The 17,582-nt window shown below is 52.6% G+C and overlaps 6 protein-coding genes across 6 annotated transcripts; 3 read left to right on the top strand and 3 right to left on the bottom strand.

Annotated features, from left to right (window-relative positions):
- Positions 1 to 1,418: 1,418 nt before the first annotated feature.
- On the bottom strand, positions 1,419 to 4,251 carry Triagg1_10690 (uncharacterized protein; the record flags this gene model as incomplete). The annotated part of the gene is made up of 4 exons (XM_062894789.1): positions 1,419 to 2,039; positions 2,105 to 2,898; positions 2,960 to 3,189; positions 3,497 to 4,251. The coding sequence occupies 4 exons, from the start codon at positions 4,249 to 4,251 to the stop codon at positions 1,419 to 1,421; spliced, it is 2,400 nt and encodes a 799-aa protein (XP_062750372.1).
- Positions 4,252 to 4,728: 477 nt separating this feature from the next.
- Triagg1_10689 (uncharacterized protein) lies at positions 4,729 to 6,057 on the bottom strand (the record flags this gene model as incomplete). Its single annotated transcript, XM_062894788.1, has 2 exons — positions 4,729 to 5,942; positions 6,015 to 6,057. 2 exons carry the CDS (start codon positions 6,055 to 6,057, stop codon positions 4,729 to 4,731), a joined length of 1,257 nt encoding a protein of 418 aa, XP_062750371.1.
- A 2,956-nt stretch (positions 6,058 to 9,013) lies between these two features.
- Triagg1_10688 (uncharacterized protein) lies at positions 9,014 to 10,955 on the top strand (the record flags this gene model as incomplete). The annotated part of the gene is made up of 2 exons (XM_062894787.1): positions 9,014 to 10,416; positions 10,484 to 10,955. The coding sequence occupies 2 exons, from the start codon at positions 9,014 to 9,016 to the stop codon at positions 10,953 to 10,955; spliced, it is 1,875 nt and encodes a 624-aa protein (XP_062750370.1).
- A 662-nt stretch (positions 10,956 to 11,617) lies between these two features.
- On the top strand, positions 11,618 to 13,141 carry Triagg1_10687 (uncharacterized protein; the record flags this gene model as incomplete). Its single annotated transcript, XM_062894786.1, has 1 exon — positions 11,618 to 13,141. One exon carries the CDS (start codon positions 11,618 to 11,620, stop codon positions 13,139 to 13,141), a length of 1,524 nt encoding a protein of 507 aa, XP_062750369.1.
- Positions 13,142 to 13,460: 319 nt separating this feature from the next.
- Positions 13,461 to 14,218, top strand: Triagg1_10686 (uncharacterized protein; the record flags this gene model as incomplete). Its single annotated transcript, XM_062894784.1, has 3 exons — positions 13,461 to 13,499; positions 13,552 to 13,973; positions 14,023 to 14,218. The coding sequence occupies 3 exons, from the start codon at positions 13,461 to 13,463 to the stop codon at positions 14,216 to 14,218; spliced, it is 657 nt and encodes a 218-aa protein (XP_062750368.1).
- A 922-nt stretch (positions 14,219 to 15,140) lies between these two features.
- Triagg1_10685 (uncharacterized protein) lies at positions 15,141 to 17,220 on the bottom strand (the record flags this gene model as incomplete). Its single annotated transcript, XM_062894783.1, has 4 exons — positions 15,141 to 15,522; positions 15,590 to 15,971; positions 16,035 to 16,334; positions 16,392 to 17,220. 4 exons carry the CDS (start codon positions 17,218 to 17,220, stop codon positions 15,141 to 15,143), a joined length of 1,893 nt encoding a protein of 630 aa, XP_062750367.1.
- Positions 17,221 to 17,582: the final 362 nt, after the last annotated feature.

Here is a 17,582-nt window from a genome sequence, read left to right as displayed (position 1 = left end):
TGCGAGAGGCTGGTTTGTGTGCCGGGTTCGTATGTTGAGCGAAGAGAGCGAGAGGGGGTCTGTGTGTGGTAAGCGCAAGTCCGTTCGTCCACCTGAACTGCACGTGCCATGTACCTCTACCTCTACTAGATACCTCTGCCAGTTCAGTCCAGTGTCTTGTGTACTGCAAGGTGGCCCGGAGAAGCTTCGGGTCCGATGGAGGCTCATAAAAGCTCCGTTTGCGTTGAGGAGAAATACGAAGTACTGCTGATTTAAGAAGAAAAGGTGTCTCAGACAAGGTTCCAGAGGTCAAGGGTTCGTTATCTCTGTTGTGCAGGCGAAAAAGAAACAATGCAGCTGACTACTGGGTGCTGAGAGATGTGGAAGCTTATAGTGAGTGAGCTTCGCCCAGAGATGAGATGAGATGAGATGAGTTGAGTTGAGATGGAAGCGTTGAGAGATGGAAGAAGCGACATAAAACACACGCACACACACACCAGGATTATTATTTTTTTTATCGCTGGGTTTCTCATTTTTTTCCTCTTTCAACCCCCTATCTTTTATCCCGTCCCAGTGACTGGCCAGCCCTGATGCACCGCCAATCGACGGGGGGCACGACATGCGCAACTTGCACATCAGCAGATCAAACGAATCAATAGCGCCAGCGCAGGAACCGCAGACTGTTAGTGGCTGAACTGCGCTATAGTAACGTTGGGCAGCATTTCAATGTGACTGGCCGCCGCGCGGGTGAATTGGTGAATTTTTATTTATAGCTGCCCAACGGAGTCATGTACCACGAGTTTAAAGTGTGGTTGATGGTCACTGCGAGATACGAGTTTGTGTCCTATTAATAGCATGTGCTGTCTACATGCATCTACATACTCTTGTATATTTAGTGTAGATCTACCACATTGTCTCTGCGTGGTGCTTCATCTGAGATTGACGATAAGACACTTATTTCTCAGCACAGATAAATCCGACTCATTTCGCAGTATAATGTATTAGCACTCCGTATACTCATCCGTAAAGCCGCAATAAGACAACAAGCAGGTACTAAGTCTAGTACATGTGCCCTTTGCATGACATTCATCTAGTTTCATAATCTGCGCGTGTCTCCCACTTAGTAGCTTCCATCACCACCCAACCGTTGCATCAAACTGATTCCGTGTGCATGTATCCCTCTCTTTACTCGACGGACGCGCCGTCTGGAAGTTTTCTAGAATGCTCCAGTGCTGAGCCTCCCCCCCAGGTGAAGGGTTCCAGCCACCGACTGCGGTACCTTGCATATACCTTGCACAATCCCAGACACTCTTACACAGCTACCATGGCAACGCGGTCCCTGAAAAGTCGGCAAAAGTCGGCTCTAATTCCGCGTTTGTGAAATATGTCCCTTGCTCTGTCAGAGTAAATTAGATTAAAAATACAAGTCAATCGCTCAGTCATCGTCGCACGCCCCATCCGTTGTCTAGCAACGCTGTGGCCTCCTCCAGACTCAAGCCCGCCGTCTCGGGATATATCCGCCAAACAAGGCCATACCCAACGGCACAGACCGCCGCATAAAGGACAAACGTCCACGATGGACTCAGTGCATCCATCAGCGGCAAAAATGTCAAGCCAACAGCAAAGTTTGCTGCCCAGTTGGTTGCCGTCGCAACTCCGCTGCCCACTGAACGTACGGACAAAGGAAACAGCTCGCTCTGCATCCATGGCACGTTGCCTAGGCCCAGAGCATATGATGCCACGTAAATCATAATGCTAACGAGGACGACGACGGCCGACCTGGTCTCACCTTCGCCTGCTGGCGCCGTGGCATCCTCATCTCGAGCGGCCGGTGACGGTTCCAGGGATAGATATGAGAAACCGGCTGCGGCTAATAGCAGGCCCAAAGCCATAAAAGGTATCGAGTATAACAAGATCCGTCGGCGGCCGATACGGTCGATGAGGCCCAGCGCAACAAGCGTAAAGACAAAGTTCGTAATGGCAACGATGAGAGATGTCAATGTAGGACTCTCAAACCCCATGATGGAGAATATAGTGGCCGAGAAATACATGAGCGAGTTCTAGACAGTCATACCATGTTAGTCACAGGGAGGTTGTAAACTCAGGGTGCTCAAGAAGCACTTACAAAACCACACAGCTGCTGCAGTCCCTGTAAGAGACACGCAATAGCTAGTGCGCGGCGATGCTTGCCCTCACCCAAGAGCTCGTGCCATGCACTGAGTCCTTTCCAAGGGCCCGATGCCTGGCGGTCTTGAAGATGCCGTGCCTCTTCCTCTTCGCGGACCTCAATCTCAATCTCCTTGATGATAGCATCTACAGTGCCATCGAATCGTCCTTGTACACCATTGACCTTTTGAATAACACGTTTGGCGTCATCAGATCTCCCGGCCTTTACCAGCCAGCGCGGTGTCTCTGGCATGAAGGCGACAAGAGCACCCTGCAAGCCCGCCGGTAGCGCCCCCAATCCCACCATCCATCGCCACCCAGTCTCTTTCGACGCATATGTAGACAGCGCCCAGCCAATGATGTACGCCGCCATCTGCCCGAGCGTAATGAAGAGCACATTGATAGTCACCAGACGGCCTCTGTATGACGAGGGCGCGATCTCAGCGATGTACAGAGGCACCACGAAACTTGCTGCTCCCACCGCAGCGCCGATAATGCAGCGACCGACTACCATGACCGACACAGTAGAGCTGGCGGCCTGCAGAACTGCTCCAACGATGAACAGAACATCAGCGTATAGAATGACTCGTTTGCGGCCTAGCCGGTCGGCAATGATAGAAGAGAACGGCGATATGAGAAGCGCAAACAAAGAGGTTGACGACGTGATGATCGACTTGTCCATCGAAGTGAGATCTCGGTCCGACAGCGCCTTTCCGATCGAGACGAGCGTGGCAGATATGACACCGGTATCATCTAGAGAACATCCGGATCGTCAGCAGCTTCCCGTAGCCCATAGACGACCAAAAAGACTCACATCCAAATAAGAGCCCGCTTATGCCCGCAGCAAAGGTCAAAATCAAAACAAACAAGCCAGGATGGCCGTCGATCGCCTTCGCTGGGGAAGCTCTGGATCTAGGCTCGTCGTCAACGGCATCGTACGGCGCATCGTCATCGTGGCGATTGTTCGAAATCAGCGGCGCCTGGGAGCTATCCATTGCGATGGCAAACTCCGACGCTGGTGCCGCGATGTGTCGCGCCCATAAGCTTCAAGAGGGAAGTTGAAGTTGTTTGGAGCAAGTCGGATTTCAAGTTCCGAAATGGCGGCGTGACCCCGGCACTAAGGCTCGGCGACGCTTCCCGTCCCACCACGCATCTAAAAGGAGCCCTGTTTGAGATCAAGATCTGATAAGATACGCAGTGCTACATGGCGACTTGCTTGGCTTGCTAGGGAATGTTCAATCGGCCCTATGGAATCAATGTATCTTTATTTTTCGTTATTATGCATACTGATCTCTGTCGGTTCTCGTATAGTCTGAATACAGGCTTCCTTCATGACGACGCGACATCTCACTCAGCAGGCTTCTTGGCCAATGCTACAATGCTAAAGTTCGGATTCCCATTTCCAGCTACCAAGAACTTGCGTATCGCTTGGCCCAGAGCCCCTTCACTCAGCACATCATCGCCTTCCCGCATCAGTCCTCGGTCTACGGGGCCGTCCGTGGCGCCCTCCAGCTCCCACAAATGACCATCCTTTCCCTTGACGAAGGAGATGAAATGGAAATGGTTGTCTTCGTTTGCCCCAGGTGGATGAGAACTCCCAGTTCTGGCAGCCTTCATGTGTTTCTTCTCAAGCTCTTCATTGTTGTACAGCAAGGCTGCCCTCTCGACGGGCTTGAGCGGCGTGGCTTCGTTCAGCAGGCCATCTAAGAAGGACCCCTTCTGGACAAACTCCCTCGCCTCGCCGTTGGCCACGGAATGCAACAACGCCATAAGGCCGCATGAATGGCCGATTGTTTGCTGAAACCAGATGATAGGTTCGTCACCACCACTTCTATCGTAGGTCAACTGTGTAGGTGACACGACAGTCTTGTCTTCCTCGCGAACGGCAAAATACATCTGCGCAGGAGTGATGAATATCAGGGCTAGAACTGGACGTGGCACCAACGAAAGAAGATCGGCATCGTCGAGGCTGTAGACATCGTAGAATCCGAGGTCGGGTGATACTCCGAGGTCGTGCACGAGCGATGTGAATACTTCCGGGTTGTTTTCCAACGGGATGAAGGTCTTCTGCCCGGATGGACGTATGTAGACGCCTTCGGTCGGCATGTTGGATGATGTATCTTTTTCGCCTGGCTATTGACAACGGTTATTGTTTTTGATGAGTTGACATTTACTGGAGGTCAAGTGAATCCTCTGGTGGTGGTTTTGGTTGTCTAAGAGAAACACGTTTGGCGCGGGGTTGCTTAGCTGTGACGCAGCAGGTACGCGGCACTCTGGTGCCTGCCACACATTTTTATAGCAACTTGGAAAGGAAAGAGCTTTTCAGAAGAAGTTTAGGTGGGATAATATTTGAAAAATAATTGAAATATTTGATTGGGCTGTTAGGCCCATACATATCATGTGATGAAACAGATCAAAATCAACCTCAATATTGCTCGCTCGCTGACATCTCAACCTGAGTGAACACAGCATCAGACTAAACATCAAAACGACTCAAGACAAACAACCTTTACGAAGCAAAAGGGCCCTAAATCTAGCCATGAGAACCTTCTGGCTGACGAGGCTATACTGTAGCTCTATGCCTCAGGTTCGGTTCATAGCATCAGCCTCTGCCTGAGCTTTGGCAATGGCTTCCTCCATTGCCTTGAGCTCCTCTGCCGTCTTGCCCTCGGCCATTTGCTGCTTCCGACGCCGCATCTCCCTGTCGACAAGAGACTTTGGCACGCCCTCGGTGAACATGAGCCCCTGGCAGCGATTCCAAGCCAGCTCCTGAATCGGCTTGACACGAGCTATCATGTCGGACTCAAATCCACGAATCCGTTCGTCGAGCTCTTCGGTACTCTGAGCTTTGAGGATCACTCGAGCAAGCAACATGGCATCCTCGAGGGCTTGATTCACGCCCTCGCCAGCATGAGGCGTCATCAAATGAGCCGCATCACCAATAAGAGTGACGCCGGATTTGTGCTGCCACTTCTGTCCAATAGGTAGTCGCCACAGTGACCTGGTCGTTGTTCGCCCCTGGGCAGCGTCGAGTGCTTGATGGAACTGGGGACCCCAATGCTCCAGCTCTTTCGCCAACGCCTTCTTCACCTCGACAAGATTTTCGGAATCGTAGCCACACTTGTCGGCCTTCATCCAGTCTGGATCCTCACGCACAAAACTAAAGCCCATGGAAATGCTGCCATCGCCCATTTGCTGGAGGGTGAATCGCTGACCGTCCGCACTGGCAAAAATACTCCCACGGTTGACGATTTTGTAAGTCTCAGGGGCAGTCTTTTCGGCGTCAGGGATGGAGATGTCGTGCATTGCCACTCTGGTGTACTCTGGCATCAGCTCTGGTGCAATGGAAAGGCGGACCTTGCTGAATGCACCATCGGCACCGACAACAAGGTCGAAGCTGGCAGTAGTTCCATTAGTAAAGGTCAAGGTGCTGCCCTCAACCTTCTGCAGGCGGTGTCCCCATTTGACGGTTCCTTCAGGCAGAGAGTCGAGCAGGATTTCTCTGAGCTTCACACGATCAATCTCCGGGCGTTCGCCAAAAGCGATGTTTGACTCAGGGTCAGCACCTCGGACGACGTAATAGTAAAGGGCCTTGTCCACGATAGCCATGTATTGACCATCGTAGCGCGCATGCGATAGGAAGATGTCCCATAGGCCAGCTTCTTTGACGGCAGCTAGACCGGAGGTAGTGTGCAAGTCCAGGGTTCCTCCTTGAGATCGGACATTGGCAGAGGCCTCGCCTTCGAATACGGTAGCTTGAATGCCTCCAAGATGAAGGAGCCGGGCAAGAGTGCAGCCTATTTTAAAGGTTATTAGTTGTCGAAGTTGAGACAGCGAAATGCTTTTTCTTCGCTATTGGGGAAATTTACCTGCTGGGCCAGCTCCAATGATGGCAATCTTGAGGTTTTGCATATTGAATCAAGTCTTTTCAATAAAGTGGTGGTCTTGTGTGGAGTAGCTGTAAGTGGCCGTTGGTAGTGTAAGTGAGCTGCAGTGTAAAGCTTCAGGTGATCAATGAGATGTCGATGAAAACAAGAGAGAGAAATGTTGCGATAGTTCACTGATTCATCCGTCTTCCAAAAAAAAAAAAAAAAAAAAAAAAGACGTCTGCAAGCCTTTTGTATTCATCTGAGAAAAAATCCGATCAGTGAAGCTTGAGCTGCCCAACTCTCCGTTGAGACTTTTTGCTCGGGTCACTTTTCCTCAGCTTCAGCCACCCAGCCGGACTTTTTAGCGACATGGACTTTGGAAGGATCCGGTCAGCCCCCCCAGGCGACGCGTGGAAAATGGGATCATTTGCCTACGAAGCGATATTATCGTTGTGCGCTATTCGATTCGTTTGAGCGAAAAGCCGACTATTCTTTATTGATACCTGCTGTACTCGTAGACTATGCGTCGCGTCCTTTAGTGACTGAGTGAAGGATTGTAGCAAGCCGGTGTGCGAACAGCGAAGCTTGCTGTGAGATTGTTCGCATTTGGGAGACCAATGGCGTCTTTGTTTCTTCTGAGTCTTGGATACAGGACTTCAATCGTCTTATGAATTAGTATGAATGTAGTCCTTTAGCATTGATCCATCGATTACTAGTGTAAGTTGCCATTCTGGGCACGCAAAGTCATCACCAAGACACACCAAACAAAGCCCGATGTCAAGTACCTAAGCTTGCTGAGGTAACCATCTTTCCACCCCTTCTGTGCACGGCTCCATCGTTCGTGCACAGAGACCAGAGCGGGAGCTAAAGTTGCCGGTTCACAATCAGATACTGCTGCTATTCCTGTATTCCTGGACCTGCAAGTAAGTACGAGTAAGGGGATTCGCCGTGCGCTGCGATAAACCTCGGCGTCGGACTTTATAGGATATTCTCCGTCCCCGGGCAATGTTGACCAGCCAATCAGGACACGACCCAGCCGGCGCATAAATCATGGCCGCGCCGCTGTCAGTTGTCAGGCAAGCAGGTGCTGGAATCTACTAGAGAAATCCCTGAGGCGATTCATCTTGTACCCGTAATTCTCTCTGATAGGGAATCAAGCTTTTTGCTCCGGGGTCAGTAATAAGAGATGCCACTTTGGCACGAAAGAAACAGCACAGGCCTTGTTCCGATATCAGCCGCTGACCAACTCGCACGGCTAGCTCGCCTAGTGTTGGGTCCGACAAGCTGAGGTCGCTTCTCGGCCTTTCGCTGCCGGCAGAAAAAAAAATCATTGAAGAATTACGTCATTGCACAGCAAAGGTAAGCGGCAGAGGCGAAACCGGCCGAGACAAGATTGCGGATGAAAGAGAAACCTTCGGACGGACACTCCATGGGGACCAAGCCCGAGAGGCTATGTTACGGTATTTGAAATTCAAATGGGCGTCAACGGTGGGTATCTATGCAATCATGCGTGCTGTTACATGTGTAAGTACGTACGGAGTACGATGATGGGGTTATGCAAATCCCGCCGTCTTTGTTCTTGGCCGCTGTCTCCGTGCCGAGGAGTCAACATCTACTGACTCTATCTCAAGCAGGCCGAAATGACATAGGGGAACGGAGCTGGATATGTAGTGGAGCAAAGGCTGCTTGGCAACGACCTGAAAGAACAGGGGAAATGTTTGGAAATAAAATAAAATAAAAGGGTAATTGGGCATCAATCAATTGTCTACGGCTGGCTCCCGAGCCTAGAACCCGCGATTCGTGCTGTTCGTCGATGTGCCACATGTTTCGACGCGGCGGTGGAGCCAAAGCCAGACATCCGGGATGCGCACCGGTAGTCAAGACCTCTAGCTCGAGCCCTATCTGGCATTCCGGATTCTAGCTGGCTCCATTGCTTGGTTTGCCGCAGAGCGAGAGCGAAGAAAAATAGGGGAGGGCCCTGTCAGGGAGCGCAGAGATTTCAAAGCCGGCCCCATCGACGGGCTGGGTAACATCGGGGGGCCGAAGCTCTGCTTGCACTCGTACTACGACGGATAGCATATTGGTTATATTGAGCGGAACATGCTCCGTAATCAACTACCTACGTACGACTAGTTTTAAGCCGAACGTCGACGGTAGCAATTAGTAGTGACATGTCCTGTCTGGCATTGAAGTCGGCCAGCCATAAAAGAACGCCGTGCGCCGCTTGTCTTGTCTTACATGCATTGGCTGTTCTCATTTATCCGCCATCCTTTTCCGTGCAGTCGCTGAGATCCTCTGTCTCGCCCTGCTACTTAGTTGGTTGATGCAATAGGATTGGTGTACTCATCAACCCTTGTTTTGCTGCATTTCTCTTTAGCATTGGAACAAGCGAATATCCCCCGCCGGCGACTCTTTCCCTCCGTCTTTATTCATCACCAAGCATATACGGCCCATCATTTTCTTCTTCTTCTTCTCTTCTTCTCACTACCTCGTACGACTCGACTCGACTCGACTCAACTCGTAACTCTTCATCATCGCATCCACCTTAGCTAATAGACCGCCCCGCCAGCTCGTCCAAGATTCCCCACTCGTACTAGCCTACCGACTTCCTTGTCCCGTTTCGGTAACACTCGGCTGTACTAGACCGACCGAGTAGCGAGTACATGATATCTTGGTCCGCCCAGCTCCCGATCCATCGTACTGTAGACTCCTCGTTCCACCTATCGCACAACTGCCGTCCCTGCGACAAGCTTTTCGGCCCTTGCCTTTCTAGCTCTCACATCTCTCTTCTCTTCTCTTCTCTCTTCCTGGACAGAAATTCTCTTCGGACCATCAATATTTGTTATACCATCCGGAGTCTCGTCCGCTCTCCGGCCTCTTCTTCGTCTCTCTTGTAGCTCCTCCCTGTAGCTGCTACAACTAACTGTCAAGCGCAATTGGGAACAAGATTGCAGATTGCGCATCACGCATAGAGAGGAGCGTCAGCCGACTTGGTCACCATGGATCCCCTCGACCGGGAACTCATGGAGGCAGAGCGCTCTGCCTCCCCCGAGCGCTATCAGAGCCGGGCAAGCAACGAAATAGAGCGCGTCATCACGGCATCTTCAGCCTCGTCTGCGTCTTCCGAAGGCAGCGTCTTCCGCAGAAACATGAGTCGCGTATCTACGCAGAACGATCTGGAGCGCCACCCCACCGCCCTGAGTCGCATTGCAACTCAACGAAGCCAGCACGTTAACACTGTTGGAGGCTCAATTCGTACAGAGAGTAGAGCTTCTCGAAAGCCATTGCCGTCATTTGGCGGCGGCAAGCCATATCCTCCCCAGCTGCCGGCCCAGGAAGAGTACGTCGTCGAGTTTGACGGACCCAACGATCCCCTACACGCCCAGAACTGGCCCCTTCGAAAGAAGCTCTTGACGGCTGCCATGCTGGCCTACACCACCGTCACGAGCACCTTTACATCTTCCATCTTCTCCTCCGCAACGAGCACCGTTGCTCAAAAGTTTGACGTTGGCCTCGAGGTTGGCATTCTAGGCACATCGCTATATGTGTTGGGTTTCGCCTTTGGTCCCAGTCTCTGGGCTCCCTTATCCGAACTCAAGGGCCGCCGTCTGCCCATTGTCCTCTCCATATTTGGCTTCTCCCTCTTCACCATCGCGACCGCCACCGCCAAGGACATTCAGACCGTCCTCATCTGTCGCTTCTTTGCCGGTTTCTTCGGCGCCGCCCCCCTGGCTGTCGTTGCTGCCGTCTTCTCCGACATGTTCGACAACAGGACTCGAGGAACGGCTATTGCCATCTTCTCCATGACTGTCTTTACTGGCCCCATGCTGGCGCCTTTCATCGGCGGCTTCATTGTCGAATCATATCTGGGATGGCGCTGGACCGAGTATCTCCCTGCCATTATGGGATTTGTCGCCTTCATTCTCGACTTGTTCTTCCTCTCCGAGTCGTACCCACCAGTCATTCTCGTTGGCAAGGCTTCGGAACTGCGACGTCGCACCAAGAACTGGGGCATCCACGCCAAACAGGAGGAAATCGAAATCGACTTTGGCGAGCTCGTCAGCAAGAACTTCACCCGTCCCTTGCGACTCCTCTTTACGGAGCCCATCATCCTGCTTCTCTCCATTTACATGAGCTTCATCTATGGGCTTCTCTACCTTTTCTTTACCGCATACCCCCTGGTTTTCGTCGGTGTTCACGGCTTCAACTTGGGTCAGTCCGGTCTGACTTTCTTTGGCTTGGTCATTGGTGAGCTTCTTGCGACCCTCACCATTATTCTTCAGGTTCCGTGGTACAACCGCAAGCTAGAGGCCAACCACGGCATACCCATTCCCGAGTGGCGACTGCCCAACATGATGGTTGGTGGCGTTGCGTTTGCCGGCGGTATCTTTTGGTTCGGATGGTAAGTTGTCCATCTCAAATTCACTTGCCATCATTTCATTTGATCAGTTAACTAACAAACATGTCAGGACTGGATACAAGGAGAGCATTCACTGGGCGGCCCCGGCTGTCAGCGGTATCCTCACCGGCTTTGGTCTCATGTCGATTTTCCTCCAGGCCCTCAACTACATTGTCGATGCATACCTCATGTTCGCCGCCTCAGCCCTTGCTGGCAACACGTTCATGAGATCCCTATTTGGCGCTGCTTTCCCGCTTTTTGGCCGTCAAATGTTCCTCGGCATGCATATCGAGTGGGCTTCGACACTGCTGGGCTGCGTAGCCCTTGTGCTTGCTCCTATTCCCTTCGCCTTCTACTTCTATGGCGCCAAAATTAGATCAAAGAGCAAGATCGCCCCAGTCTTTTCTGCTCCGGCCGATGACCCCAAGACAGCCGAGTCGAGCGCCGACGAGACCACTGAGAAGGAGGAGGAACACAATGCAGCATTGGCCAATGCCCCGACGAAACAAAGCGAGGCCGGTGGTCCCGCCGAGAACGTGTAAAAACACTACGAGGAAGTGTGAAGCGTTCCATCTTGTCATTTCTGGCATGCTCTTTTCATCTCTCCGGATTGGGATTTTTGCTTTGGGTTGATACCATTCCATTTTAAAAAGGGGGCGACGGCAGCTGCGTGAGCATGGCGTTTTATTTACACCATTGGATTTGGAAGCGTTATATATACATACAACATGAATAATGTCTTACTCTGGGGGAAGGGGGGTACGAATGATGTATTAGATTCGATGCAAACCTGTACAGAGCCGTTGGCTCAAGCGCAGATAAAATAGCGACGACACCAGACTCGTGTCCATGATGAAATATACTTCTAATGCAAGGACTGTGTCTCTCGCGTTGTGGTGATTAAAGTTCTCACTGTAACATTTAAGCATACTAGGCGAACTTCAAACAAGGTCAGCCTAACGATGTGATTGTGTGAATCGACTCTTGGCAGATATTACCGAACCATCCAATTCATTACTCGCATGATCTAGATGGAATGGATGGATGGCGGTCGAGACAGTATTCGTACAGCATTGTCTCGCACTGTGAGTCTTCCGCTTAATCGCATATCGGCAGAGCTCTCCATCTACCACACCACCATCATCAGATGGAGCTGCCAATAGCTTCGGCTTGACATCATCACCATGCCTCGACAATATCCGCCATGACCACGTCTCTGGCCCGCTTGCGCTGCCCTCAATGGCGGCTACAAGCCCGAATCCTCTACGTGCGGAGCTTCTCAGACGTTAAACGTCCCTCGTCCGCGCCAAAGCCCATCGTGGACATCAAGCACATTCGGCAAAACCCGGAGCTCTATGAAAACACATGTCTGGAGCGCAACTACAAGCGCCAGGCGGCGCATCCCGCAAGGATCGGACGGCTGCATGCCGAGTGGCAGCAGCTGCAGAAGGATGGTCGTGCGCTGAGGGAGAGGTCCAACTTGCTGAGAAAAGAGCTGGCGAACTCGGCGACGAGCTCTGACGACGAGGACTTGAAGGATGTGAAGCAGATGAGCCGGGACAAGGTCCAGGAGGAGGCTCGCGCGCTCAAGAGCGAGCTGGTTGTGATTGAGAAGAAGGAGGCCGATGCGGTTGCGCAGATGGAGGAGCTGGCGCTGGAGATTCCCAACCTCACCAGCGCCGACACGCCGAGGGGGGACGAGGCCGAGGTCTTGAGCTACATCAATGAGCCGCCGAGCTTCGAGCAAGGGCCGGAGCAGCTCTGGAGGTCGCATGTCCACATTGGCGCCGAACTGGGCATTCTCGACTTTGCCGGAGCGGCGACGGCATCTGGCTGGGGCTGGTACTACCTGCTTGGCGAGGCAGCACAGCTTGAACAGGCTCTCATCCAATATGCCCTCACCGTTGCTACCAAGCACGGATGGACGCAGGTGTCGCCTCCCAGCATGGTGTACAGCCACATTGGCGCCGCGTGCGGCTTCCAGCCCCGAGACCAGAACGGCGAGCAGCAAGTCTACTCCATTGCCCAGTCTCAGGCCGACATCGACCGCGGAGTGCCTGAAATGAGTCTTGCCGGGACGTCAGAGATCCCCCTCGCCGGCATGAAGGCCATGTCCACCATCGACGCCGTGGACCTGCCCCTGAAGCGAGTCGCCGTGTCGCGATGCTACCGCGCCGAGGCCGGAGCCCGCGGCGCCGAGACAAAGGGCCTGTACCGCGTGCACGAGTTCTCCAAGGTCGAGATGTTTGCGTGGACCAGCCCCGACGAGTTCGAGGCCCGCGAGGTCTTTGACGAGATGCTCGACATGCAGACCGAGATCCTCTCGTCCCTGGGGCTCTACTGCCGCGTGCTCTCCATGCCCTCCACCGACCTGGGCGCCTCGGCCACCCGCAAGATCGACATGGAGGCCTGGTTCCCGAGCCGCGAGCACCACAGCGGCGGCTGGGGCGAGGTCACCTCCGCCAGCCTGTGCACCGACTACCAGACGAGGCGCCTCGCCACGCGGCTCAAGACGAGCAGCGGCAGGCTGAGCTTCCCCTGGACGGCCAACGGCACGGCGCTGGCGGTGCCGAGGGTGCTGGCCGCGCTGCTGGAGAACGGGTGGGACGAGGAAGAAGGCACCGTGACTATCCCTGAGTGTCTGCGGCCGTGGATGGGCGGGCAGGAGAAGATTGGGCCGTCTGCGCGGAGGAAGAAGGATGGGAATGCGGGTGAGATGATGGCATAAGATGAGGGGGGATGCCGAACTCGAGCAGCAGCAGCAGCAGCAGCAGCGTTTTCGATGATTATGATGACAACTCATGGAGGCATTCTATCCGGGGTTCACTTTATTTATTTTCTTCTGTCCCAGCATATCAATGCGTGTGTGCCAAGGAACGGGGTTTTTCATACTACTATTTTTGTTGTCATGCAATGGGAACATCACATCTTGGGAGGGGAGGACGGACGAGGGGGCATAGCCATGACTGTATGATATATTGCAAGAGGAAAAAAAAAGGGGGAGGTGAAGAGGCAAGAAAATTGAAAATGATTTTCTCATATTACACATGAGACCACTACACGAGACCACTACACCAAAGACTTTTGTGAGTTGATCGCTTTGATTCTATAACCACCACAACGCTACTGCATACACAGAATGACACAATCCATCGCTCAAAGACACTCAAGACACAACAAAACAGCCGCTCCAAATATCCATCTCATGCCGCCCTCGCCGCCTCTCCCAGATATTCTCCCACCTCCAGCTTCGGAAAGACTCCCACCGCCATAATGCTCACCCGGCGCTTCAATCGATCAATCAACTCCCTCCAATCCCTCACATCCGCACCACCCATCTCCAAGCGCCTCCCCAGCAAATACCGCGCCTCCTCAAGATTCCGCTCCAGCGCCTTAGTCACCGCGAAAACCATCTCCCGCGTCATGTCGCACGGCCTCAGCGCCCCCCAGAAAAGCCACCCAGCGATGGTACACCCAGAAGTTGACGCAGTCCTCCGTCTTCATCTCGCACGGGTGCTTTACAGGAAACTCCTCGCCAATCTCCCGGTCCAGGCCTCTCTGTTCAAACGGCCCATCCCAGCTCGTAAACGTCGGCTGCGAGACGAACAGCATCGGCACCTTGACGCACCACTACGACACGGCCAGCATCACCGACATTGCCCGGCGCGCTGCTGTACTTTGTCTCGCGACGCTCCCACCCGTCCGCCATCACTTGAGGGAATATCCAGCGGCAGGCCATCGGCCCGTTGTACCTGCAGCGCGGTTCGACGTTGCAAAGAATGGACGAGCCGTGGAAGAGGAGTAGGGTTGCTATCGTGAATATGCCGTCTTTTTGCGTATAACTAAGAGGATGTGATGTTTGGCTGCTATATAGCGTGTTACTGATGTAAAGGTTTGAAGAATGAGAGGCAACTAGTATTGAGGGTAGGAGGATTTGGTGTTTACCGAGGATTGATAAACAAGGACCTGTGGTGGGTTATTCTTTGGCGACTGCGATGCTCAATTCCTCGCAGGTTCGATGCCAAAAGTGAATCTACCATGTTTTGTATTGGTCGGACCTGCTTGTACCATCGTGTACATATCAAAAGACGCGAGTTTGGAGAATTTGTGGTTGAATAAGTTCTCAAAGCTGATATTAAACCCTTGCACTAATATAAACAAGAACCTCCCAACAAGACGAGAGCCGCCATGCAAATAAAAACCAATCACAGAATGACACACTCAAACTCGTCAGAATATCCTTGTTCTATTGGTAGATCAAACGTATCTTCATAGACTGTTGACAGTTTACATGACATGCCCTCCCTGGCGCCAGAACAAACTCCCAAGAAACGCCCAAAAAAAAAAAGAAAAACAACCAAAAAAAGACGCCGAATTCAAGTGGACAGACTTGCAACAATGCTGGACAGACTTTTCTTCAACAATAATCCTAAACGACAACTCTGGGGGTGGGCATCGTACGGAATCCGCTATGAGTTTGTATCTGCTAGCTTGCCTGCTGTAAAGCAAAAGGAGCGAATGACGGGATATTCCATGCAGGCGTCAACTCCAAAAGGGTAAAAAACTCGGTCGCTCGAATAAAAGACGCAAATGTCGTAATCTTAACAATCCCCATAACCTTAGCCGTGTACACGCATGATATCAAAATTTGGGCCGGAGCCTCCTGGAGAAAAGAAGAAAGATAATCGGTTCGATGTCGGATCGCCAGGTTTCAAAAGATCAAAAGCTCAACTTCGGGAAGAGGGTGATGAAGCATAGGCTATGTCGTGGAACTGCACATCATCATCGTGGTGAAGCGTGACGCTGTTGAACTCAAGGAATGGGTCTGCAGCTTCAGTGCCCGGGGTTGCCAGTCCGCTATCCAGGGGAACACCAACGGCTCTGGCCCCGCTGATGTCAACGCTTTCACTCTCCTTAACATTCCTAAAGTTGATGGTGTCGATTCCACGGCCCTGGTTGGGGACAATAGGCGGCTTCATGTGGCGAATCAGAGCCCACTGAGTCGTTCGGAAGAAGGGGTGGGCTTTGATATCAGAGGCACCAGCTCGGGCACCTAATCTGCGGTTCTCGTCCTTGATCAACAGTTTCCTGATGAGCGATTTGCAGAGGCTATAACGAGATGGGTCAGCAACAATTCATGTGACAAGTCGTTCTATATAAGACAAGAATAACATACTTTGAGATTTGTGGCGCTCCAGTGTGGTCCGGGAAGGGAATGTCCTCACGCAAGATGTTGGCAAAGGTGGCATTTCGGTTCTTGCCCTTGAAAGGCGTGGTTCCGTAGAGCATTTCATAGATGAGGATGCCCAGGGTCCACCAGTCCACTGCACTCGTGTGGCCACTGCCCTTGATCACCTCGGGGGCAATGTACTCCTCGGTGCCGACAAACGAGTTTGTCCTAAAGTCGGCGATGCATGATCGCGTGTCAATCGTGGGCAAAGAATCGGTCCTAGCTCCGTTCTTGCCAACAATCATCGTCGGCTTGCCACCAGGGCCAGACTGCTTTGACAAGTCAAAATCCGACAACATGATGTGGCCGGACTGGTGAAGCAGGATGTCTAAAGAAACACGTTAGTCAGCTGCGTCTCCTCATTCTCTTCCCATTTGAAGGGGGCACGTACTCTCCGGCTTCAAATCTCGGTAGATGAAACCCATGAGATGGAGGTACTCCAGAGCAGCCGTGACCTCGGCGGCGTAGAAACGAGCATCGTCCTCTGGAATGCACTTGCCAGGGCGAGTCTGGAGTGCTCTGAAGAATTCTCCTCCACTGCAGTATTCCATGCAAAGATAAAGATGGTCCTCTGACTGGAACGAGTGGTACAGAGTGACGATAAAGGGGTGGTTGCTTGTCGCAAGAATTTCCTGTTCAGCGAGGGCGCGCTTAATCTTGTTTCGCTTAATCATCTCCTTCTTGCTCAAGACTATGGGACCAAATTAGCGACCGCAGAGGTGTCAATTTTCAAGCTCTCATTTCTTACCTTTCATGGCGTAGAGCCGGTTGCTCTTCTTTTCTCTAACCAAGTAGACTTTGCCCACATCACCTTTGCCAATAAGCTTGATCTTGTCGAAGCTGGCAGGGCCAACTTCGACATCGCGGACCTTGATCGAGTTGGAACTATACGTTCTGCGGAAGGCTAAAGAAGTCTGCGGGGGAGGCAGGGCACCCAGAGTATCTTCGCTCTGTAAATGCTGTGCTGCATCGGCCTTGCCGCCGTCGACGAGGCCCAGTGACCCTGACTTGGCATTCTGGATCAAGGGGTCTTTGCCGAGTTCAGCGGTGCCCGGGCGCTCGCCCTTATTTCCAGCACTCGCAAACAGTCCCTGAGCATTAGGTGCACTGGCAACCCTCCTTAACCTGCGGGCCAGCTCTTCCTTAGTTTCGCTTGTAGCCTGTTCGGCCTCTGTGCCATCTGGGCCCGACACCTTCAACGTTGGCGTATCGGGAGGACTTGGTGGCACAGAGCCTTCGTTGTGATGGCGCAGGCCAGGCTGTCCCTGGTGAGCAAAGTAGGGGTTGGCAAGCGCCGTAGGGCTCATTGCCTCCTCTAGCTTGTTGCTCTCGCTGGCGACGGTATGCGACCTCAGGCGACCAACGGTGCTGTTGAATAGTTTTGTGTGTCGAGAGGTTTTGGTAGAGTGCGAGTCGCTGCCGCTGCCGTTGCTCGAAGGCCCGTTGAGGTTGAGCGAGTTGCTGCTCCTTTCTTTTTCGCCGATACTGCTGGCGCTGCTGTTCATGCGAAAGAAGCTGCGCAGGCGATTGCTGACCTGGCCCCCAGCAGAGCTGTTGGCGACTTTTGAGGATGGCATTGCTGGGTTAGGAGATGGAGAAGATGGGGATGACGACGACGATGATGGTGATGATGATGAGGAAACGAAAGACTTGATGACGTAGAAGAAGCCGAAGTCGAGGACGTAGATGCAGATGCAGATGCAGATGTAGATGCAGATTCAGACGCAAACGCAAACGCAGGCGTTGACGATGACGATGAAGATGGAGAGGATCCGACGAGTGGATGCGGAGGTGGGTTGTGGATTTTTGATGGTATCAATGTTCGGGTGACGCTAACGGGGGTTTCGCTCAAGCAACTGCGGCCATGATTCGCACAGCAGACGTGGAAGCAGGTGCTGGATGGTAGAGACACTTTTCCAGCGGGATAGCGAGAAAAAAA

The sequence above is a fragment of the Trichoderma aggressivum genome (assembly GCF_033847375.1).
Source record: "Trichoderma aggressivum f. europaeum strain CBS 100526 chromosome Unknown scaffold_081, whole genome shotgun sequence".
NCBI classification, from domain to species: Eukaryota; Fungi; Ascomycota; class Sordariomycetes; order Hypocreales; family Hypocreaceae; genus Trichoderma; species Trichoderma aggressivum.
Note: the sequence above shows the minus strand (reverse complement) of the source record. Positions and strands in the feature narration are given on the sequence as shown.